This window comes from Emys orbicularis, chromosome 13, assembly GCF_028017835.1.
Source record: "Emys orbicularis isolate rEmyOrb1 chromosome 13, rEmyOrb1.hap1, whole genome shotgun sequence".
NCBI classification, from domain to species: domain Eukaryota; kingdom Metazoa; phylum Chordata; order Testudines; family Emydidae; genus Emys; species Emys orbicularis.
Window position 1 is genome coordinate 44,769,051 of NC_088695.1, and position 24,658 is coordinate 44,793,708.

The 24,658-nt window shown below is 47.3% G+C and overlaps 1 protein-coding gene across 1 annotated transcript in view; it reads right to left on the reverse strand.

Moving 5' to 3' along the window:
- The window catches only part of FAM20A (FAM20A golgi associated secretory pathway pseudokinase), a 41,311-nt gene extending 18,510 nt beyond the window's left edge, over positions 1–22,801 (reverse strand). Inside the window, exons 1-3 of the mRNA XM_065415854.1 lie at positions 22,458–22,801; positions 1,675–1,859; positions 519–569 (exon numbers count right to left, since the gene is read on the reverse strand). Of these exons, the coding sequence (XP_065271926.1) occupies positions 519–569; positions 1,675–1,859; positions 22,458–22,801 (580 nt within the window). The remainder of the gene's footprint in view (positions 1–518; positions 570–1,674; positions 1,860–22,457) is intronic.
- Positions 22,802–24,658: the final 1,857 nt, after the last annotated feature.

A 24,658-nucleotide genomic window follows, 5' to 3' on the forward strand; every position in this document is an offset into this window, starting at 1 on the left:
TCCATGCTCACTCAGAGTTTGACTCAAAGCTCATTAAGTCAATACAGAGACTCCCAATGCATTCAATGAGTTTGGGAGCAGTTCCCCAATTCTTGGCCTCACTTTCTGAGACTAAAAGCAAAGGCACCAATTAATCCCACTTGTGGTCATGTGCTTCTGTGGTCTGGATCCCAGTTCCATTAGAAACAGAACTCAGGCCATCAGCTTTCTTCACACAGGCCACCAAAGAGCCAGCCGAGAGATAAGGGCTTTGGCTCAGTACTGACCTGGTTTGGATTTGCAACTTTCACCTTGATTTTTTAAGGCAGCAGTTTGCACAAAGGCTGAGGAATTACCAAATGAAGCAGGAAATGTTCATGTGGGATTCAAGGAAAATTCAGAGCTATTATTTCGTCTACAAGCATTGCATTTAACAGAAAAAAGTGTCCTCTCCGTACAAGGTGTCAGGTTTGCTAAGCTATCTAGTACAAGGAGGTAAAATGACCTGCAAGTAGCGAGGACACAAATGAATCACTTACTCTGGGTGCAGTCACAGGCTCCTAATAAAGCTTTCTCATCCTGACTGTAATCTGCAGGGAAAGAAAAAGGGATAAGAGAATCATTCACGTTGAACCTGGGCTCATTCTAGCAATTATTCACGACCCGGCCGCTGCCATTTCAAAACGGAGATGTGGCGCTGGAGATTGGTGCTGCTGGCGTTAACCAACTTGCCAAGAAGCAAATGAAATGAAGCAAGGTCTGGTGTCTGGCTCAGTACAACTCTCAGAAAAGGCAGAGTGAGAGACTGGTGTGAACCCAGCAGTCACTTCTCACAAGTGACTATCCCCCTGGCAGCAAGAGTTCGGGTCAACTGACTCGGGCTTGTGTGTGGGTGTAAAGGTAGCAGTGTACTGCAGGGCTTCTCAACCTTTTTCTTTCTGAGGCCCTGCCACTCCATGGCCCACCTCTGCCACAACAGCTGTTTTTCTGCATATAAAAGCCAGGGCAAGCATTAGGGGGAAGCAAGCAGGGCAATTGCCTGGAGCCCCACACCACAGGGGGCCCACAAATCTAACTTGTTTAGGCTTCAGCCTCAGGTGGTGGGGCTCAGGGCCCTGGGCTTCAGCGCCATGTGATGGGGGTTTGGCTTTCTACCCTGGGCCCCAGCAAGTTTAATGCCGACCCTGCTTGGCGGACCCTCTGAAACCTGCTTGCGGACCCCTGGTTGAGAACCACTGGGGCTAGGACTGGAACTTGTGCTCTCCCCTCGTTAGGTTTCAGAGCCCAGGCCCCAGCCCGAGCCCTGAACGTTTACACTGCTCCCTTAAGCCCCGCAGCGCGAGCCAGAGTCAGTCGACCCAGACTCGCCACCGCAGGTCTTTTGTTGGCAGTGTAGACGCACCCTCGGGCACTTCGGAGCAGGTCGAAAAACTGAAAACCTATTTTTCCTATTTAAAAGCACGTCGACAATGCTATTGAAATTTGTCAGTTACGTTTTCAATAAGGTTTTGGAGAAAGTTTTATACAAAATAAAAATAAAACCCCAAGGTCTGGAAAATGGTCACTACATTTGTGTATGTATTTATTTTTTACAAAAAATCTTTTCATTTGAAAGATTCCAACCAGTTCTATTATGGTGCCAAGTGAGCCGCCTTTCCCGACTCTTGTTGTATGTGAGTATATGGAAACTCTTACCGGCACTGACTGTGTTAAAATCTTGCATGTCATGGAGGAGTTTGTTAATGGCAGGGCTGGATCGGGGGTACAGCCCATAGCGACTGATGCCCAGGTGGAATTGGAGCCAGCTTGCTTCCCGCCCAAGCTGCAGCAGTGAGTCAGGAGAAGTTAGGTTGAGCTCCTCTCTGTAAAGCTTATGTCTCCTGAAAAACATTACGTTAGACGATGAAAAGGGCATGTCACTGAATGTAAATCCTTAGTGCTCCAAAACAAGCAGACTGCTGGTTTTCAAAGAGCTGGGAAAACGCTATTAACCGACAGTTCCACGTTATACAGAGCTTTCCAGACAGAGTTAGCAAATTGCCTTACGAGAGTGGGTAAGGATTATGATCTTGATTTTACAGGTGGGGAAACTGAGGCACAGAGAGAGCGAGCACGTGCCTTGTCAAAGGTTGCCCAGGAAGACTGTGACGGAGTTGGAACCAGAACCCAGGTCTCCTAAGTCATGTCTTAACCACGTGACCATTATTCCTAGTGTGGTGTTCTCTGTGCCAAACCGGAGAGGGCAAAAATATTCTTTTCATTACCTTTTTATGGTTATAGTGGGGTAGTAGCTAGGGACCCCTGTTGGAGTTCCATGCAAACTAACAGCCAGACAGCCTCTGCCTCACAATCTAGGATTTAGACAACACACAAGAGGAAAATAAACAGACAAATGGGGGAGGAAGGATGAGATACCAGCAGAAGTTTTCATAGTTTTACAATAGCTTCCCACTTTAGTTGCTGGGGCAGCAGTCTGAAAGCTCCGGCTGGTGGGCCAACAGAGGGGGATCTTCTGCTAGTCTGTTGAATGAAACTCTTTGGGGGTTGGAAGGCAGGGAGGGAAGGAGAGTCCATAGAAGGGTCTTACTCATACAGAGATGCCTGCAAACTGAACAGCAAACTGAACAAAGGACTGAAAAGGCCAGGGTGGGAAGAAGCTGTGTCTGCTGAATGTTAATGGGCAAACTGGGGATAATAGGGGACGTCCCTAGCACACAGGGGTGTTGTAAGGATAAATCCATGAAAGATTGCGAGGCCCTCAGGTACTGTAGTGATGGGGGCAGTCAAGTACCTAAGAGAGTCATTTTGAAAAGGGGCAAGTTTCAGAGAATAGCATCATAGGACTGGAAGGGACCTAGAGTCTTGCACTCATGGTAGGACTAAGTATTAGACCATCCCTGATAGGTCTTTGTCTAACCTGCTCTTAAAAGCCTCCAGTGATGGGGAGATTCCACAACCTCCCTAGGCAATCTATTCCAGTGTTTAACCACCCTGACAGGAAGTTTTTCCTAATGTCCAACCTAAACCTCCCTTGCTGCAATTGAAGCCCATTGCTTCTTGTCCTGTCCTCAGAGGTTAAGGAGAACAATTTTTCTCCCTCGTCCTTGTAACAACCTTTTATGTACTTGAAAACTGTTATCATGTCCCCTCTCAGTCTTCTCTTCTCCCGACTAAACAAACCCAAATTTTTCAATCTTCCCTCATAGGTCATGTTTTCTAGACCTTTAATCATTTTTGTTGCTCTTCTCTGGACTTTCTCCAATTTGTCCACATCTTTCCTGAAATGTGGCGCCCAGAACTGGACAAAATACTTCAGCTGAGGCCTAATCAGGAATGTTCAGCAAATCCACCCTGAGATGGAGCACAAAGACCTAGGGAGAGCAGTGCTGGTTTAATACTGCACCACATGGTTAATAGCTTCTTCCTGAGGGGACAATCAGCAGGAAGGGGCTAGGGAGGAAGTGAATTCCCCTGAAGTGTTCTCAGCTAATTGCTCAGTCAGGGATAGGAGGGCTTGGCTTCCCCTTCTCTCCCATTGAAGGAAAGAGGTTCACGTTTGCTCCCCAGAACCTACAGACCTCTCTTGGTCTGCCCAGAGTACAGGGGGTCTGTTGGAGAATGCGGGTCTCCATGGGGAGGACCTGTGCCTCTTCACTGGCTTTGAGCCCCCATAATCTCCTACCAAGTCCTGGGGAGCAGGACTCCACACTAGGGACCCCTCCTTCCCCCCACCAGCCCTTAAAGAGAATCCCAGAGACCAGAAGGAATTCTGCTTAGGGGTCAATACAACCTGCTGCTGCATCCGATTTTAAGCGGATTACTCTTGTGGGGTGGTTGCTATGAGTGATGGGGCACGTGCAAAGTTAAAATGTTTCTCTTACATTTACGGCTCGACCCCAGCCTGCCTCCTCCTGTCTCTGGCTTGCAACCTCCCCAAAGTGTTGGTTCTGGCCCTGGGTGAGGGCTCGCTGCAGGGACAGGGCAGGAGCAGGTGTGGGGAGCTGACCACTTTCCTTCCTCTTGGAAAGAGTCTCCTTCTTGAGCAGAGAAAGGGTGTAAAATGCATAGACAGCTCCTGTGTACTCCTCTTTTACCCATCCCCCTCTCTCCTGGCCCTTTGTCATTGATACAGGACAGTCACTTGCCCAGTAACTTCACTGCGTTTGTCCATGCAAACTACAGATTAGTGCCTAGGCTAATCATTGATCCAGGTGGCATTCAACAGCTTAAGCCTGAAACGTAAGTAACCCCGGACTTTTTGATCTGGGTCAGCATATGCCAAAGCAAGGCCAGTGACACCGTGGCATGCTTCTTTCCTCAGTCCCGGCAGGAAAAATGAACATTCCACATGTTCACTAGAAATCCTGCCAGGCCATAAAAGCAGGAGAGCCAACCTGTGCTAAGTAAACAAGTGAGGAGAGAAGGGGAAAAGTAGGCTGGTGAAAAACCCCAAATGGGCAGCAAACTCCCTCTTACAGCAGCCAGGCTCAGGAATATGAGGGGCCTTTACCTAGAGTCAATGGGGAACTAGCCAAGGTGGGTGGGGGCAAAGGGAAAAGTCCCGGAGTGTGGTGCTTTGTTTCTGGTTAGTATTTTCATCGACAGGGCTCAAGTGCTTGGCAAAGGAGGGTACGAATGTACAAGGGACGATTAGTTTGGATGCCTGCCTTCTATTTCTACCTTTCTGCTCTGTGATTCCAGCTCATCTAGCCATCTAATCGTAGGGTTTTATACTGTTCACCAGCACCGTAGTCTCTGAATCCCCCAAACACCATTGGCAATTTGTGGCTCAATTTTCCCATCTATAAAATGGGGGTAATCGTTCCTCCCTCTCAGGGGTGTTGTGAAGCTGAATGCTGCCAGGTTAGTAAAGTCTTTCAAGGCCCTCAGCTGGAACACCCCCTATCACAGCGACGTATTATTAATGGAGTCTATTTCTAAGTCAAGTGAAGAACAACAGGATAAAGTGTGTGTGAGTCAGTCTGTTCTGGCACTGTGCAAGCCCAGAAAGAGGCCAAACGATGGTGATGAATATGTGCTGGTGTGCTGGAAAAATGACGCAAGTGCTCTTCATCTCATTTTAGACCTGCAGTCCTAGCATCCTTTTCATCCTATTGGCAGATGTTTCTGCTGCAGCTTGTCTGGAAGCGTTGCCTGCAGGGGGGTGATTATGTCACACAAGAACTCCCCAGGAGTAACTATGTTCCAGTGAGATGGTTGCTCTTTCACAAAGGCTGGTTAGTCAGAGAAAGTTGGAGATACAGGGCCAGATTGTGAGCAGCTGAGGTCAATCAGGATCGCTCCCCTCGCTGCAGGGCTGGTTAAACCCGCTGAAGCTCTGGCCTGGAATGAGACGGTCTCAAGTACAGGCAAGAGCTTGACCTTGCCTGCTGAGGAGGGTCCAAGTGGGATGGTCCCAGAGGCTGCTCTTGGGGCCATTCGGTAACTTGACAGGCAGCTGGACTCAGATGTAACAGAGGCTGTTGGCTTGGCTGGTACCACAGAGGTGCCCCCAAGAAAATGTGTTCCAATGGCACCAGAAACGGAGGCAGCCCCATCGAGCTCCATTGTTATTGCAGAGCAGGGCGAGCCCTTCTCTAAGGAGACCAAATGCAGTCAGTCACGCCCTCGCTCCTTGGGGCTGGTGTCTGCGCTGCGCCCTGGGATCTGAATGGTGCAGTGTCAGAAATTACCTGCACCGATCAGCTGATTTAAAGCTGTTATTAACCCAGACAAAGGAGAAGTGGTGACATGTATTTGCAGGAACTAAAGCTTATTCCTGCCTGAACTGGGCGATCTACCGGTGCAGGGAATTCCCAGCTGGCTAGAGCCAGTGTAGACAGCTCTGTCACCCCTGCCTGCCCCACTTGGTGCAGGGGGTGGGTTGGGGCCTGGGTTGGTGGAATGGCCCCTGTGAGTATGTCTACACTGCACTGTAGGGCTGGCTGCGGGACCTGGGCTTGTGGACTGGAAGTTTCCAAGCCCAACGTTGTGTGTCCACACTGCATGGTAAACCTGGGTTAACAGTTGCTGGCCCCAAGTCTCAGAGCTGTGCTAACATGTCCATATGGAACTATGCAGCCCCTCTGACTCAGGTCTGCGGCTTGAGCCGTGTCTGCACTACAGAATGACAGGCTTGGACCCAAGTCTCAGCGGGACTCAGGCTCTCATCCAACCCCCTACTAGGATCCTAGGACTCAGGTGCTGAGTGCTTGCTGATCAGGTACAATACAGGCAGATTTGTGTGTGGACAGAAGTGGGCTCAAACCTGAGTCAAGGCCTGGCTTTAGTCAGCGGTGTAGACATATGGGACCAAACCCAGCCTGGCTGCTCCAGGATTGGGGGAGTGCAAAGGTAGTTGGGGTGCTGTGTTGAACGTAGCTCAGACAGGTCTCAGGATCTGGCCCTAGGGCCCTACTACACAATGCTAGGCCTTACTATTTCCCCTGGCACGCAGCGGGATTTCGGATGAGTTACACAGAGCTCTGTACGAAACTCTTTCTTAAGGGCCAGATCTGTACCTCAGGGCTTGGGTAATTGATGTTTATTTTCGTGTTGGTTGCATGCTTTTTAAAAGGACGAGGAAGGCATTTAGGAGGCCAAAATAACATAAGATCGGGGCCTTCCATGACGGTGGACTCCAGGTCAGGACTTAGGGAGGAGACCCTGAGAGGTGATGGTAGGCAGCCCAGTCTAGAGATATCAATCAAACTGGAGAGGTAGGGTCGTGTCTGAGTCCAGAAGCCACAGTGAAAGAATCTTTTTATATTAATTACAATCAAACCCTGTCTCTTTTATTCCATGTGAACCACCACCGTTTTTTTTTCCACGGTGTTTAAGGTCCTAGATAGTAGAAAAGTTCATATCAATGTAAAGTGTTAATGTAGTGCTGTGAAAGACCATGGCAGTACCAGCTTTCACATTATTTCTGCCCTATACATGACTCTATGAAGCAATTTGACAGCACTACATTGATTTAATGGTATAAAAGACAATTACCGGAACCTGGACCCTCCTTGGTAAGTAGAGCGGAACAGCACTCCTGGTACCATAGCAAAACTTGGGGGGAGGGGTGTCGGGGGGGGAATCGCTCCCTTTCATTAGCATTTTGCAAACGTTTGCAACATTTGCAGCTTTGGGCCAATCCTTGCTAAACTGCAGTGAAATTAACTGGCTAGTGGAGGGACATTCAGCACATATCCATTGGAGGAGGGCGCACTGGCTGTTCAGCAGAGCCCCGGACAGCATATACAGTCCTGATAAAGGGAATGCAGCCGCCCCGGCCCAGTTTGCATTGAAGGGTAGATCAGTGAAAGAAAGCAGGAGCCTGCAGCTGATAACAAGTGGTTCATTAACAGAGAAGGGGACCGGCTGGGACTGAACACTCTAGAAGAGGAAAGCGCCAAGTTAATCCAGGCCTTTAACAAAACACACACTGTTGGGCAACACAAAAGCTGAAAAGAAACTTGCGTCTGACAAGGAGCTTTATTTTCTGGATGCCCGACGTAAAGAAAATTAAAAGCATCGAAGCAACGGAGGTCGAATGCCGGAGTCGGCATTGTTCAAACTGGTTGGAACAAAGGACACGCCGTGGGAGAGGGAACCCAGAAGGCTCTCGCTGTATGTGGGGCTGCACTCACTGATCTACACCTGGCAACCACTGTGTGGCCCCCCGGTGCCCTGCAGCAGGCAGACGGCTGTGCACTCAGACTCGATGGCACCTGCAGAGCTCAGCCAGGCTGATCCTGACCTCAGCTGTGGCCGAAAGGTGTGGGGATTACGGGGATTAAGGATGAGAAGGGACACCAGGAGCTGCTCCTTTCCCCTAAACTGTAACTAAAGAATTCACTAGGGGGCCACTGCTGGATACACATGGTGCAGCAACGTGCAAAGAAGTTGGTGTTTTCCACTGGGCCCTGAGGAATTGAGTATGCTGGAGTAGATGGACCAATGGTCTGGCCTGGCCTGGCAAATTCTCGGGACCACACGCCACCTTCTTTTGTGCGCGCATCTCCCAGTAACATCATCACTCCACTGCTCTCCTCCAGCCTTCCCACCCGCATCAGCTGGGTTCTGCATACCTCCTGGAGCAGAATTGAGCTCGGAGTTTCTCAAAGACACATCTGTGCGGCTTTCTTCCATGCAATGCTCAAAGCCCCACGTGCTCCGTAGCAAGTTGGACTGACATTCTGGAGCAACTGGTGGCGATTCACCCTGGGAATAAATGTGAACATTTCCCGGCCTCTCAAGCCAGCACTTTAGAAGAGTCGAATAAAGAGGAAGCATTAAATCAGAGCACTTGGAACGGGGCTGGGACCTGTAATTCTGCTTTGGGAGGTGGTTGATGATAGTATGGGGCTCACCCCTTCCCCGCCTCCCTCCCACGGTCACAAGGTCGCAGACGATAGGAGTTTGGAAGTTTCTGGAGCACACAACCGTGGCACCGAACAGACAAGGGGACTGGTGAATGCTGACATTGCCCACCGGTTAGGCACCGCACAATGGAAGCCATTTGCAGAGCATAACAACAACAACTTTATTGAACCCACTAACTTACAGGCAGTGCTGTATATTCCTATGTGCTAGCAGATGAGATTTTTCCCCCCATTAACCAACTTCAGTTATACAGACGTCTCTCTTTTAGAGAGCAGTCCCGTAACACCCCCTGCCGAGGCGGGGCCAGAAGGATGAGCTGACTTCCTACCTGGGGCATAAACTAAATGGATAAAATGCTCTACCTTGGTTGCATTACAGAATCAATGGACAGGTCACACCTAGTATAAAAAGCCCCTTTCCAGAAACTGCCTGGTCTGAGCCCAAATGTACAGTCCATTTGCCGTTTAGTGCCCCAGGAGGGAGGCGGGTGTGAGTTAATTCAGCCTGAGCATGGTCTCAGAATGCTTCCCATGTTTATGAGAACCATATATTTTATTTCAAAGTGACTGAGGAATAATCAATACACACTCCCCCAAAAGAATAAGAGACAAAGCTAAGTCAAACAAGGGCAAGCGACTGCCTGGGCAGCACGGATTCGCTCCAGGCTGGGTAATAAATAAACGTCATAACCAAAGGCAAACTACAATCATTTCTTCACCACAAACAAAATAAGCTGCAAAGTGAAGGGGGCAGACTTATTACCAAATAGTAGGCGCTGTGCCCCAGGTTAGAATGCACCAGAATAATGGGAGTGTTGCTGTAAGCAGCCAGCATTTAGTGTTATGGGCTTTTGTTGGTGATGTAGGGTGTCATCAAATCAGCTACGTGATCTGATTCTGTTTAAAGTTCCCACAATGCACTTGCTCTGGGAACATCCATCTTAGTTTCAAATTTCTAATATATTCCCGACACGTTGCCCGGCTTTTAAAAATGTAATCTCTCTGCTGAGCACAATAGAGATTTGCACTGCTCCAGAACCTATGCAGGTTATATATAGTTCCTATATAGACCCTACATCTCAGACATACACATATCTGCCATAATAGCTAAATTGGTGTTCACTCTGAGCATCTAACTTGCAGCCTACTATTATTGTTAAGGTGCTGATATAACAAGATAGTGTCTTGGTTGAGATTATTCCCAAAGCAAATTCCAAATCAATATCCAGTCACAGGAACGGCAGCATAACCTGATAATGCTTAAATGCTTTTTACTTAGTTACCCTCAACTATATTTCTCCCGCTTTTGTTGTGAATAAGTACATCCACCTCACTGCCTTGAGCTCCCGGTTTGCTCAGCCATGTAAACGTACTGTGCAAAGGTATTAAAAAGCACGGCTCCTAGTTTGTTCTGCACAATCGCAACACTGCAGGCTGTTTGCAAAGGGTAAGTGCAAGGCATGTCAGTGGTAAAAACTAAACGGTGCTCAAGCATTTCCAAGGTGCCTCTTCACACCTTGACTTCAATGGGCACTGGAGATGCTCAACACCCCTGCAAATCAGGTCTTAGGTGTCTCAAACTGGGCATCACATAATGGAGGTATTCAAATGACAGGCCACTTATGAAAATGTGGGTTTAACTGACATGCCCGAGGGCAGCAGTGGAGAATCCGGGACTCTTAGAAACTAGCATTGCTAAGTAAATATTTCTTTATATCACTACAGTATAGTTCACTGACCTGCATAGCTCTGGACTAGTCTGTTAACTTGCACAGAAAATGCTTCAGGCTGCTTCTCTAGTCTAATCAGGTTCTGCCACGCTCATCCTCATGATATCTGAGCACCTTCCAATAAGGCACTGAGCGATGTGACTAGCATATGCCAGGTGTTGTTTGCCACTTGAAAAAAATAAAGGTCTCACCAGCACACTGCCGAGTTTCCAGTCTGAAGAGTACTGTGCCGTGCCATGGTTAATGCCTCTCTTTGAGAATCTTTTTTCTACTTAAGATACATATCTGGCCCTCATTACCATGGTCTCTGGAGTCTGGCAATCTTGCCCAGTGTGATAGGAAAGTGGCATGATCATCAGTTTATCGAGGGGAAACTGAGGCACACAGCACCTCGGGCTCAGATTTCTAAAGGTATTTAGGTGTTGCCGTGCTCAGCATTACAAGGCCTAACTGATTCAGGAGCCTAAATCTCCTTTTCAAAAGGGATTTAGGTTCTTCTGTGCCAAAATCCCATCAACCATCAATGGGATTTAGGCTCCAAAGTGCTAAAGCTCTTTTGCAAATGAGCTTTAGCTTCCTAAATCAGTTAGGCCTTGCAACACCTAAACACCTTCAGAAATCTAGCCTAAGTGACTTGGCCACACAGGAAGTGTGTGGACTTGACCCCAGGTCTCACAAGTCTGATGCTAATGCCCTAACCACTGGACAAGACTTCCTCTCATGTCTCTTTTCTGTTCTTTAAACTTGAGATCTAGTTTACACCAATAGTTGCACCAATTGCCCCTGAGTTTCTTTCTCATCTATTCTGAGCTTAGCGTTCTGCCAGTGCTGTCTTCAGCATATTTTCTCATCTCTACTGACACGTGGTCAGACTCCAGTGTTGCTCACACCAGTGTAAATCCAAGATACTCCATAAACTTCAACAAAGTTAAATTCTGGAATGAATGAGATCGGAATCAAACGATGTCTCTTGCATGTGTTTATCTGGAGGAAGCGAGCCTGATTTTCCACTGCAATGCAATGCAATGCTCCGTCGTTACATCAGTGCAATGCTGAAGTAATGAAGTGGAGAATCAGGCCCAGGATAGGGATGAGGGCAGCACATAAGCCACAACTATGTACATACTTAGCTGTGCGTTTACAAGAAGTGATATACAATGACATGGAGTGGTAACCGTATGCAGCGCAAAGGAGAAAGACTGGAAACATTGGGAGTTCCTTTTATTTCAGTTCACTGTAGAACAATGTCAGCCCTGGTGTTATAGAGGACATGCTCTGTGACCTTTCGTGCAGTGTCTGACTGTGCACAAGGAGCAACATATTTCCCCCCAAAGCCTCTTCAGCAGAACTTGGTGGTTGACACTTAATGAACCGCTTTACAAGTAAACCAGGGCAGAAATATGTTGATCTCTGCTGAAGTGAATTTAAATCCAACAGCAAAGCGATCCCTTGTACAAGAGCCTCAAGATCCAGCTACACACTGCACATCCTGGCGTTTACATGGATGGCCCGTGAAGTGTCCTTTATACCAGCAGCGGCCACAGCTGCAGGAAAAGCGCGTGCAATGCAGTTCCAGCCTCCCTTCGCCCCAAAACGTTTCTCAACAAAAGAAAATGCATTGAGTATCCACCAGGGGGAAGAAAATAGGATCCTTCCCTCATCCCCTAATCAACACGTCACTTAACACTTGGTAAAGCAACCCACATCCTTTCATGTATTTATACCTGCTCCTGTATCTTTTACTTCATACATCTGATGAAGTGGGCTCTAGCCCACAAAAGCTTATGCACAAATACATTTGTTAGTCTCTAAGGTGCCTGAAGGACTCCTCGTTTTGTTTTTTACTTACACTAATGTATTGCTGTGGTTTGTTACGTGATCAAGGTTGTTCTCATCTTCAAAGCATTTAATCTGTGTCAGGAAAATAATCCACATGTGGCTAGGTTTCCATCTCAAACAGAATCCAGGGGGAGCAATCGGTGCATGGCACATTTCTTTATGACCCCCTTCCCTCCCCCGTTTGCTACCCACTCCCTAGGCATCTTGGGTGAGCTCTTCAGCTGGTGTAAAATGACTTCAATGGGACTACACTGTTTACACCTGCTGTTGGTCCCGTTTTCACAGCTTGCTTTTCCTTACTCTGGAAAGATCTCGGCCAGTCAAAGAGATAATGGGCTGGGGATCTATTCAGTCAACAGGCTGATTTACAAAGAGTGTCCATGACCCGCTATGGCTCTTTGTAAATCCTGAGGAGAATGCACTGTGGTTTGCAACACCTACACCTAGAGTAGGACAGGTGCCCTGCCTCCAACACCAGACCTCAGGCATGGGAGGTGGTGGAGAAGCGCGCAAGGGCTGGAGGCTTTCTGAAAGGCAAATGTTTTTAAAGTATGGTGACAGGTTTCAGAGTGGTAGCCGTGTTAGTCTGTATCAGCAAAAAGAACGAGGCGTCCTTGTGGCACCTTAGAGACTAACACATTTATTCGGGCATAAGGTTTTGTGGGCTATAACCCACTTCATCAGATGCATGGAGTGGAAAATACAGTAGCAGGTATGTTTATACATAGCACATGAAAAGATGGGAGAAGCCGGTAGCGCTCGGGCAGCTCGGCTCTTCAGCTGCACAAAGCTGAGGTGTCTGGGGGGAGCAGCAGTCGCCGCCGCCGCGGGGGAATCCGCCTGCAGTTCGCAGCCTGCCGGAGCCGCTCTAAGGTAAGCAGGGGACTGGGGCAGGGATGCTGGCAAAACAAAGCTGGGAGTATTTTCCTGGACATGTTCGGCTTTTTGGCAATTCCCCCCGGACGGGGATTTGAGGATCAAAAAGCCGGACATTTCCGGGAAAATCCGGACGTATGGTAACCCTACTAATGCAGCAGGAGGCTGTGTTTGCAATGGAACTGTAGGCCTGACAACTACCTGAGGCCGGGGGCTGGACTGACTAGAGCAGGTGAGGGAGATTGCACAGAAGCTAAGAAACTCTCAAACTCGCCACTCAAAGGTGGAGCTATAAACTGTCATTCTGGGCGTGATCTTGGGCCCAATTCAGCCTGACTGCCATTTAGGGTGACCAGATGAGGGGAATAAAATATCAGGACACATGGGGTTGGGGGGCAAAAAAACCCCCGAGTCCTGCCGGCTGAGAAAAAAAAAAAAAAAAAAAAGCCGAGTCCTGCCTCTAGGATGGGTTGAAAATTCCAAAGGCTGGTGACAAAAGAATAACAATAGAGGGGATTTGGCTCTTAAGTACCCAATTGTTGGGTACTAGTTCACTCTTGACAAAGGACTGGTCCCTGTCCAGAAGAACTGGTTTAGCAGGGACCAAGTCATCCTGGTAACAAAGTCACCTGAGAGGGGGTTTGTGTTCATATGGGGAACCTGGCAAGGGTGTCACCTGACATGGGAGGGTAGGGGGCTGAAGATTTTAAAAGGGTAGAGGCTGATCTGCTAACTTGGGGGTCCATAGTCTCCAGTCCAGGTGGGCGAGGTTGCAGCCTGATATGGGCAGGGCCCTCCTGCCCTATTCCTGATCCCAGAGGGCCCGGAGGCCAATGCAAGAGACTCAGACACCAGCCCAAAGAGTGGTGAGGAAACTGAGGCAGGGCCATGCGTTTAGTGTTTATAGTTTTGTATGATCTGTACTCTTCTGTGCTTTAAATATAAAAGAGCATAAAGATGTTAGACTGGGCAAACCGTGTGTGTGCTGACTGCTTCACAACCCTGCTTGCCCCTGAGAGAGTTCAGCTGTAAACCAGAAGCTTTACACCGTTGGGGTGGAGTTCTGGACGAGGGGTGTGTTTAAGTACTGGGGAGTCTGAAAGGTCAGTGCTGCACCCAGAGGGGCTAGGTGGCTGGAGAACAAGTTCCAACATCCTGAGAGTGCACGCCAGGGACCCCAAGAATGAGGCAGCAGCTGGACGCCATTCAAGCTCCAGGAGCTCGAAACACCCCATGGAACCAGAGCGCAAAGGTTTGGATTCCCCTCACAGCAGACCTAGTGGGTGGAAGGAAGCGGTGCTTGCTAGGATCTATGTAGTAGTGTGTGAAGATTTTTAAAACACTGTTGCAAGGGTTTATGCTTTTGCTCTTAAAGTGTAATGTAGGAGCAGGTCTGGTAGTTTATCTTGGGTATAAATTAGATAGCAAGCATGAATTATGAGCAGCTCATGAAAGAGCAGCTTCGGAGCCTGTGTATCTCCAGCACAGGAACTGTTAATTAAGCTGAATTGGGTATGGTTTTGTGATAAGGATAACCATTCACTGAGCATTAGCTAAAGCAATTGACCCCCTTTCTCATTTGATCTTCTTTGGTCTGAACATCTTAGGACTGGGTAGCATGACATAATAAGCGGCATTTCTCTAGGGAACATCTAGGAACGATTTTCACTCCCCAGCTGACTGGTTCCCATTTAAGCCATCTGACTGGCGTTCTCCAGAATACCAGGTCTCCCCTTAGCTGCTTCCAGAAACTGGTCTCCTGCCCCACGAGAAATTTTGAGACTGAAAATTTTTCTCATCCTGAAGCAGGCCCCAAAATTGAAACCTCAACATTTTCCAAGAACTGATAGTCTGAAAAAAAAAAAAAAACCCTTGGGCCACTCGAAGCATTTTGTCTCAGTTTTGACCTTTCAACATTTTTAACTTTTATGTTTTACAAAAACAACAAGGAGTCTGGTGGCACCTTAAAGACTAACAGATTTATTTGGGCATAAGCTTTCGTGGGTAAAAACCTCACTTCTTCAGATGCATCTGAAGAAGTGAGGTTTTTACCCACGAAAGCTTATGCCCAAATAAATCTGTTAGTCTTTAAGGTGCCACCAGACTCCTTGTTGTTTTTGTAGATACAGACTAACACGGCTATCCCCTGATACTTTTATGTTTTAGTATCAATAAACTAAAATTTCAAACCGAAAAGTCGTTTCCAACAAGAAAACAAAATGTTTCGTTTAGACAATGTCGAACCAGGGCATTTTAACCAGTTCAAAACTCTTTTTTCTCTCCAAGAATGTTTCAAATTTTGTAGTTTTGGCAAACCTGCCCCTTTCCTGGGAGCTGTTTCGGTGTCGATGAATCAGCATTTTCCGACGTAAAAATGGTTTGTTGGAAAATTCCACACCAGCTCTCCTCACGCGCTCACTCAACTCCTTCCCTGTACTTTCTCCTTCCCCAATTCCTTGCTCTTCCTGCCCACACCCCCTCTTTCCTCTCTTCCGCCTCACAAACTGCTGTACACAGCACGCAGTGCAGACGGCTGCCAGTTTACTCCCCCTGCCTTTCTCTGCACAACTGTCACTTCTGAAAGCCTGCCCGGATGCGTTGCTGCAATTCCTTTCCAGCGAGGGCCAGGCTTTCTTGCTGTGACAGCAAGTGGGTGGGTGGAGGGGGAGGGCAGTAGCTTCCAATAGTCCAGAAAAACAGCGGGCCACAGGAAAATGGTTGGGGCTGCAGTGATACCAAAGAGGTGGCTTCCTCAGTCTTCTGAGACGGGACCCAGAGCCTAGCATGAAGGAACACAGCATGAGAGAAAAGGTGTGTTGATGCAGCATCACATGGTGTATTGTCATATACCGTGGCAAGGGGCATTATTATAGGAAAGTGTGCCATGCAAGGACAAAAGGACAAATTCAGCGCCAACATATGTGGGCACTCCTCCAATTAACTTCCCTGGGACTTGCACCCGCTGGGGCTGGAATTGGGTATCTTGGAGGGAGGGAATGTGGTCTAATGGTTAGAACAGGGGAGTGCTTCTCGAGAAGTATCATCAGTGAGCACACCAGGCATTAGGATGACCAGATGTCCCGATTTTATAGGGATAGTCCCAATTTTTGGGTCTTTTTCATATATAGACTCCTATTACTCCCCACCCCATCCCGATTTTTCACATTTGTTGTCTGGTCACCCTACCAGGCATTATTTCCCGCTCTGCCACTGACTTGGTCACTTTGCCTCTTACTGCCTCAGTTTGCCTGTGTGTAAACTGAGCAGAAGGACCATCAAAGGGAAGCGGGAGGCATTGTTAACTAATGTCTCTGAAGTGCTTTGAGATCCTTAGGAAAAAGGCTCCGTGGGAGCAGTCTCATCACACAGTTAGGATTCTGCTCAAGCACATTTTAGTTTGTTTTCTGTATTAATCTCTGGAGTCAAATTTGTGTAGCAGCCTGTTATTTTTATTTGATGCTGTTTAAACGACGACTCGGAAGGGTGAAACGGGCACCGCTCTGTCACTAGCTAGGAGCGCTACAAGCATTCATACGTTTGCTCTCTGCTGCTGAATATTGTTATAACAATGCACCTGGGCTTCACTCCCACTGAAGACAATGGGTCTGTTGCCAGTGACTCCAGTGGGACAGCAGGATCGGGCCCTTATGGTAAGTGACAGGCTTGTTTATCTCCATTGTTACATCCCAGTGGTTATATAGATGTACAGTTTGCATGCTGAGCCAGAGCAAGGTCACAAGCTCCCACTGATCTTCTGGATCCAAGATCATTGCTTGTTAAAAAAAAAGTATGAAATTGTGACACGTAAGCTGCACAGTTTACAGCACGTGCTCCAAATAGATATGCGAGCAGGTCTGTGAGGATGATTTTGGCTGCTGTGCCAACATATGTCCCGTAGAAAAGTCAAGCAGAAAAAGTGACCCTGTGGTTTAAAGGTTGCAGATAAGTAGCTAAACAAGCACAATCACTGCATTTACAAAGGTTACCGTCTCAGCGCACTTTGGCACACAGCCCCCTCTCTGACACAGATTTGTTTTGTACGGTGACTGGTTTTTTTAGAAGAGACAATTACTTATTTTCATCGCTAGGGCCATATCCCGATCCCTGCTCCACATACTCTGTCCTAGAGAAATAAAAGGGAGTTCATAGAACTAGGCTCCGTCCCAGCCAGAGTCATTTTTGTTTCAAGCACAGCTAGGAACCTAATTGTCCTGCTTGCTAAGGATGAAGCTGTAGTGCGTTCAGCTCTATGGGACTGTTGATGGGCTAGGAGGGTGGGGAAGCTCTTCTGGGAGTCAGGAAACCTGGGTCAGAGCATTCCCTGCTTTGCCACAGCCTGGCCTGTCTGAACTTGGGCAAGATGTTTACGACTTGGTTTTCAAAGGCCTTGAGCACCTGCAGTTGGTGGGAGCTGGAGACATTCAGCACCTTTGAAAAATCAGCTTCAACAATGCCCTCTGCAAAACAGGGATGATGATAATAAAACTCATCGCCTCCAGCCCAGCCGTGTTGCGAGGCTACATGAATGGGCCAGATCACCCCTCCCAGGTGTTGGAGAAAAACTGAGTTTTTACTTTTTTGATTGGGTGCAGCAAGTTAGAAGCTTTATTTACTTTTACAGTGTGCAGAGGGAGAGAGCCAAGCAGGTCTCTTTTTTTGATACCTAATTACAACAAGCATTTATACCTTTTATTACAAAAATAATGAGGGACAGCTGTATTTTGTTATACATATGTCATTTTGGTATTTTACTTTAATTGTTTTGACTTTTACCGACAGGCAATATTTTTTATACCTTATTTATTTAAGGTCTTTTACACCTTATTTATACAAGGTTACAGGTCACAATAACTTTTTACACAGTACTATTTTACCCGCCTTTCACATTTTTTGCTTTTACAAATCTCGCGTTATTAGGCCTACAGTTAGCCTGACTCTTGCTAACAAACTGTCATGCATTGCAGTTCTTTTCTGACAGTTCCCTTTTCTGCTTCCACAACCCCCCCTTTTGTACTTTTAGTACAACAAACATTTTTAAACCTTTATTTGCATTAAGTTTTGGACCTTTGATTCTATATTAGGTGTTTTTAATTTAGCGGTTTTGATTGGATGTAATGACAATGCATGATTAGCATGAACATGAAAGGTATTACTATTATTACGTATTTTACAACAACAATAACATAATTTTAAGCTAATTAATAACAATACAAGCAATAACATTTTTATAGCAAAACTATAATGGGGTTGTTGTACAGCCTTAGTTACAAAGCACAATACATTATACTTAGTACATAAAGTGGATACTTTATAAGCAGTTTGAAAGGCATACTTTTTAACTTGATATATATTTTGAAGCATGTGAATTTGCCCTTGTATTTTAGAGATTTTTTGAATTTTTGGTAACAGTGAGAACAAATTTTGAAATTTATTAGGTACTAAACTAGTTTAATTAAAGGGTATTTGGAACCTAAGGGCTACTTGAAAAGCTTTGTTTGCAGGCCAGTAAATAATATGATTGCCTGCAGTGGTAGTGAGATTAAAATGTATGTTTTGTAATGTGGTGTTATTAACATACATACAGCTATTATTAGCTTGAAAAAGTAAGTGTTCTGTCAGTGTAGTTTTTTGTTTACTACTTTTTTAGCAAACGTAGTCATAAACCGTGACAACTTTTTTTGGCTTTAGTTTACGGTTACACTGAAGCTGTGGGGGTTTTAATGGCCACAATGTTTATAGACTACCTAACCCCATTTAAATGTTAGGTGTAATTTTAGGAGCACTGATTAAAAATTGATTGGGCATACCAGGTGGTCTAATTTTTTAGATGTTTTGGTGAATTATTTAATTCTACATGCATTTTTTTTATGGACCCGGCAGGATACGGTATGTGGGAGCCCACACCCCCCTTACCGGTTCATATGCTTGGAAGGAGCACTGAGAACGTTTGCACTTTTATTTAGAAAGTTTTTAAGTAAGTTTTTATGGCCACAGGTTAGATGGTACCCCTGATGTGTTTGTAAGGGCAGTGGGCTAAGCCTGATGTTCTAGATTTTTTTGAATGGACATTAGCTGGTTATTTAGGAAATTTTGAGTTTTTGAACATGCTAGATTTTACTGCAATGCTTTTTTAGCCTTAGTGATATTTAGTATTATTTTTTTTAGCAATTTTTGGGTTATAGAACTAAGGGCGGAAATAACATGTAACTTACCAATTTTAGCTTGTACCTGGGTTAGTTGTGCTTTAGAAACGAGGCTTATGGCCTTTTTTAGTTGGCCTAATTTTTTATTATGTTTTTGGTTTTTAAAAATATTTTAAACTGCTGCTGCACTATTGGCCCCATTTCACAGGGATTTGGTCAAGTTTTTTTTTTTTTTAGAGGAAATAACCTAAGCCCTTTGTTGTGCTAATTTAATGGCAGCCCCCTGTGAGCAATTTGGGTATGTAGAGGTAATTTGGAAACTGGATAAGGGTAATGAAAATTTAACAGTCCCTAGTGTAGTATTAATTACAGTTTATCGATATTTTACTACATTTTTTTTTGGTGTAGTACTATACCACATTTGTTGGTTAAATATTTTTATGTATTTTTGGGAGGCATTAACATTAATGGTATAAGAGGGGGTGTATTGCAATAAGGTACAGGTTACATTATTAGTTACTGGAATACTTTTTATGCAGGTAAAATTTTTAGTGGCAGAACAAACTTTTTGGGTATTTGTTTGATTATTTACTAATTGGGTGACCAAATAACAATAAGGGCCTTTTTTATTTAACATAGTACAAGTTTTAGGAACAACCATTATATTTACTTTATTATAGAACTTATTAATTGCAACTATTAATTTTTGGGGTTTGTTGGTAGTGATATTATGTATTTTTATTTTTATTGATTTATTTGTTTTTTATTTAATTATTTGCTTATATACATTATTTTGAACTTTAAAAAATAATTTTTTTGAACAAAATTTTAGTAAATTATTAAGATGTGAAAGCCTTGGCCACTGGGTTTTATTGGAATATACAGTACGGTTTGTATTTGGGTAAGTTACAGTGGTGGTGGCAGGGGTTAAGGGACTAGTGGGTGTAGTTCTAGTGGTGGCAAGGCGGTTTTGATATTTATTTTTTGAAAGCCAATTAGAAAGGGCAGTGCATTTTGAAGGTACCTGTTTATAAGCACAAAGTCCTGCCCCTGGAAAGAACCCACCCCACCATTGGACTTTACACTTTTAGGAACGGTCCCCACAGTTCCCTTTTTGCCAATAAACAATGCTTTGTTTTTTTTACTAGGGCCAGTTTTTAATGTTTTTGGTAGTTAGGAATTTTTGGACTTTGGTGGTTTTAGCAGAGCGGGTGTTTTTTTTTTTTTTTTTTAAAAGCAGTTGTGATTTACCATAGTGCAGGGGAGAGGTTACTAGCACTTTATTCTGTACTGGTGTGATTTTTGTAACAAAATTTAAAGGTATTGTAGATTTGTTAGTGGACAAGGGAGAGGTTACTAGCACTTTACCTTGTTTTTTTTTTTTGCTGTTTAGGAGGCACAGCAGATTTAGCAGGAGAAATAGGCTGATTAGCAGCTGGAGAATTTTTTTTAGGTGGAGGAGTTTTTTTGCAGTGAGAAGCATGGGTCCAGGTGGGCAGTTTTTGGCATTTTACAGCGGTGTTGGTGGTTAGCAGGACTTGGAAAGGGCCTTTTTAGCGTGGAGCCAGGGCAGTTTTTTGCTGATGGACCTTTATGTAGACCCAGTTTTTTGGTTTCAGCGAGTGGCAGGGTTGCACAGGATTTTTGGGTAGTGCTTTTTTTACCTGTGTATAAAAAGACTTAACATATTTTATTAGAGCCTGACAATACTTAAGCATTGTGTCATTTATTAAATGAATGTCTATTTGAGCTAGGGTTAGTAGAGATTTCAAAAGGTCTTTTACCTCTATTGTGGCGCTATGGGGTTCGAAGGGGAACGATCCGTAGTAACTGCCGGTGCCTCTGAGGGCGTTGCCATCCCGGACGAGCCCCCAAATTGTCGGAGAAAAACTGAGTTCTCACTCTTTTGATTGGGTGCAGCAAGTCAGAAGCTTTATTCACTCTCACAGTGTGCAGAGGGAGAGAGCCAAGCAGGTCTCTCTCCCTGATACCTAATTACAACAAGCATTTATACCTTTCATTACAAAAATAATGAGGGACAGCTGTATCTTGTTATACATATGTCATTTTGGTATTTTACTTTAATTGTTTTGACTCCTACCGACAGGCAATATTTTTTATACCTTATTTATTTAAGGTCTTCTACACCTTATTTATACAAGGTCACAGGTCACAATAACTTCTCACACAGTACTATTTCACCCGCCTTTCACATTCCTCGCTTCTACAAATCTCGCGTTATCAGGCCTACAGTTAGCCTGACTCTTGCTAACAAACTGTCATGCATTGCAGTTCTTTTCTGACAGTTCCCTTTTCTGCTTCCACACAGGGAAAAACCCTAGGCAGGAGCTGGGGGAAAGGAAGCCGGAGGAGTTTGCCTGTAAATTTGGAGGCTCCTCCTACTCCCAACCTTATGGATCACAGGAATCTGTGAGAGGGGAACCCTTTTCCACCTAGGGCCACATCCAGGCCTCTCCTCCATCATGGACCATCCATGCAGCCTGACTCCTCTGTCCTGCCCTGGAATCTTTCCCCACAGTTCCTGCTCTGGAGGATCCCTAGAGGAGGGGCTGCTCACATCTTTCCCACACTCCGGCTAGTGGCTAGGTGTTTTCTGATGGGTATACAGCAACCGTGCTCCCGCCCATGGGTCAGCCAAGGCACCCAGCACCAGTGTGGCTGTACTTCTGGTGCTGCAGATCCCAGGGTCAGTCCCCACTGCCACCCTTTGATAGGGGCCATTACAGGCCTTGGGGCCACATGAGGTATGGACCACAATCCAAGCCTACAAATCAAAAGCCCTGAAAATGAGTTAACTTGTCTAGCAGATTCAGCCCAGCCTCGCTCACCACGGACAGCGCTTGGCTGTCACCCACCTGCCCAAGTAAGCCTGGGCCAGCACTGTGGTTTTTTTTGCCTCAAGAAATCAGCCCAGAGAAGTTAGAGAAGAGCCACCCAGACAGAGAGATGATCTCACAGGCTGCCTGGAGAAAGGAAACCTTGGGACATGCCCTCACAGCAAAGTTGGAGAATGGTCCTGCAGGAAGCCACCCATCCGGCATCACAGAGAACAGTGAAACCAGCTGTGCAATGGGCCAGGGGCGGTCTCCATCTGGCCTGACACTTCTCAGAGGGTGGACTCCGCCTGAGAGGAGGGTGAACATGGGTCCGCAGTGAAGATGGGGCATCCCGCAGACAGTCACTGGGGACAGAGTGGCAGGGACCGAGGGAGCTGAGAAGCCTGGAGATCTGGAGAGACCCACCGGAGAGCCAAGCAGATGCCCCCAGGAAGCAAGACACACAGTGTATGTGTGTGGGGGAGCCTAGCTACACAGGCAGGGAATGGGGGTCGGGTGGGTAGCCGCCAGGAGCGGTGGGATTGGGGTGAGCTGGGGCAGGGGAGAAGCAGCAGCCTGGCACTGGGGGTGGGAGGGGGACACCCAGGGTTGGGAGGTAGGAGACTGTCCCCGGGGGGTGTCCGGGACGAGCTAGAAGGGGACCCGGGCGGGACGCACCTGTTCCAGCGAACCATCTTCCGGCGGTAGTAGCGCACCGCCTCCTGCCGGCTGAGCAGCGACTCCTCCGGCCCCCGCGGCGGCTGCTCCGGGGCGCGGTAGAGCGGATGGGCGAAGAGCCGCCGCAGCTTGGAGCCCCCAGCGCTGCGCGCCCGGGCGCTCGGGGAGGCGGCCGCCGACGAAGGGGGCAGCGCGGGGCGCGGCGCCCAGCGGCAGGGGCAGCCCGGCTCGGCCCCCGCCAGCTGCCGCCGCACTTCGGGCCAGAGGTGGAAGTAGAGATCGGCGCTGAGCAGCGCCCCGAGCAGCAGCAGGATGAGCAGCCGGTCCCGCCGGATCCAGGGCATGGCCGGCGGAGCCCAGCGAGGGACCGGGCGAGGGCGCAAGGGAAGGGGGCTAGTGGCAGCGAGCGCAGAGGCGGATCGGAGGCTGGGAGGGGGGCAGCCCGCAGCAGGGCGGGTGGAGGGGTCCGGGCTGGCGGCTCGGCAGCAGCAGGTGAGCGCCCGGCGAGCGTCTCTGGGTCACACCCGGACCCGCCGCGACCAGCCGGAGCGCTGGAGCCCAGCCCGCTGCCGGAGCCGCTGGGAGAGCTGCCGCGCAGCCCGCACCTTGCCAAAGCCCCCCCCACCCCGGGCAGCGGTGCCCAGAGCGCGTGTGGCTCCGCTCCAGGGGGAGGTATTAGGCGCTAACCACCCCCTCCACCCAGCCCTGATCACCTGCCAGCTCGCACTGCAGCAGGACAGACGCGCCCATCCCGAGCGCCCACTAAAGCCCAAACCCCTCCGTGGGATGCTGCGGAAATGCCCTGGAGCGAGGTGCGCGCGTCAGAGGTGATGAGCTCGCCAGGCGTCCGGGAGCACAGGGATGGGCCCCTCTCGTGTTCATACAGGAGTAGGAGCTGGCCTCCAGGCACTGCCTTTCACCCCGGAGGTGCCACGGGATCCACTCAAGGATGGAACGAACTACACTAGTCCCTGCATTTCCACTCTCAGGACCTGGTGTCCTTTGCCCATCGTTTCTGGCAGGGTTTACACACCCTGCAGTCTATAGGAATCATTTCATCTTCCACTATAAGGCAGCCACCGCTGAGGCGGGAGGTGGTAGCTGCTTAAGGTACTTCACGCTTCAAAGACTTAAGCACCAGCTTGAAGTTAAACAAATAATTGTTTTTTTTCAGGATGGGGGCCTACGAGCGCACAGCAGGACTGCACAAGTATTGAGGCCAGGCACTGAGGAGGAAGGCTGGGAGGGATTCGTCTCTCACTTAAGCCCTGTCTACATTAGGGAAATTTACCCATGCAGACGCTGCACGGGTATAAAAAGGGGCTTGGACGGGTTGTAATTCCACTAGCTTCATCCTAGTTACTCCTGATTTTGGCCCTGATTCAGAAAAGCACATAACCCTTTATTTCAGGGGATTTGTTTCAATGGGGCTGTAACAGGTGCTTATAGGTAATCACAAGTGTAAGTGCCCTTCCTGGCTAGGGATTGTTTTTTGGGTCAGGCCCTGACATTGGAGTAGGGGAGGTCGGGGAATCAGAGTCACCACATTCAGCTGAAGCTGCAGGTGGCATTTAGGTAAGCAGAATGCAAGGGCCACACTTACAGTCAGGCTTGGGAACTAGCTGCTGCTCAGAATGTAGGTTTGGGGTTACTTTAAAGGATTTTGCTATAAATCTAAATTCAAACCGTTCAATAAACAAAACAATTTGTTTGGATTTAACGTGATCTCTGCAGCCTGCAGAAGCCAAATGGTGCAGCAATTGCCAGAGGCTGTGCCCGTCTCCATAATGCTAAATGAGGAGAGGTCCCTGCTGGAACCTGGCTAGTGAGCCCACTATGGTTGAGAAGCACCTTACTTAACCCTGAGTCCACAGAAGTGAAATAGATGAGGGACTGAATATAAACAAAAGGGCGAGTGACAAGGCTGAGCTAGTTTCATTGTTCCAGCTGAATGAACAAAAAATTAACAGCAGAAAGGGGGGAAGGAAAATTATATTTTGTAGCAGACAAACTGACAAGTTTGATTTTTCACAAAGCTAAGGGATTTTTGTTTTATGTGTGCATTGGCCTGATCCACAGGTGGGAGACACTGCTGTCAATGGAGCTACCACTTGAGAATCTGCATCATGATTTTTAACCCCTACTCTACCATATAGAGGGGAAAAGATACATTGCAAAGAGGCGTCAGGAATTCTCATCTC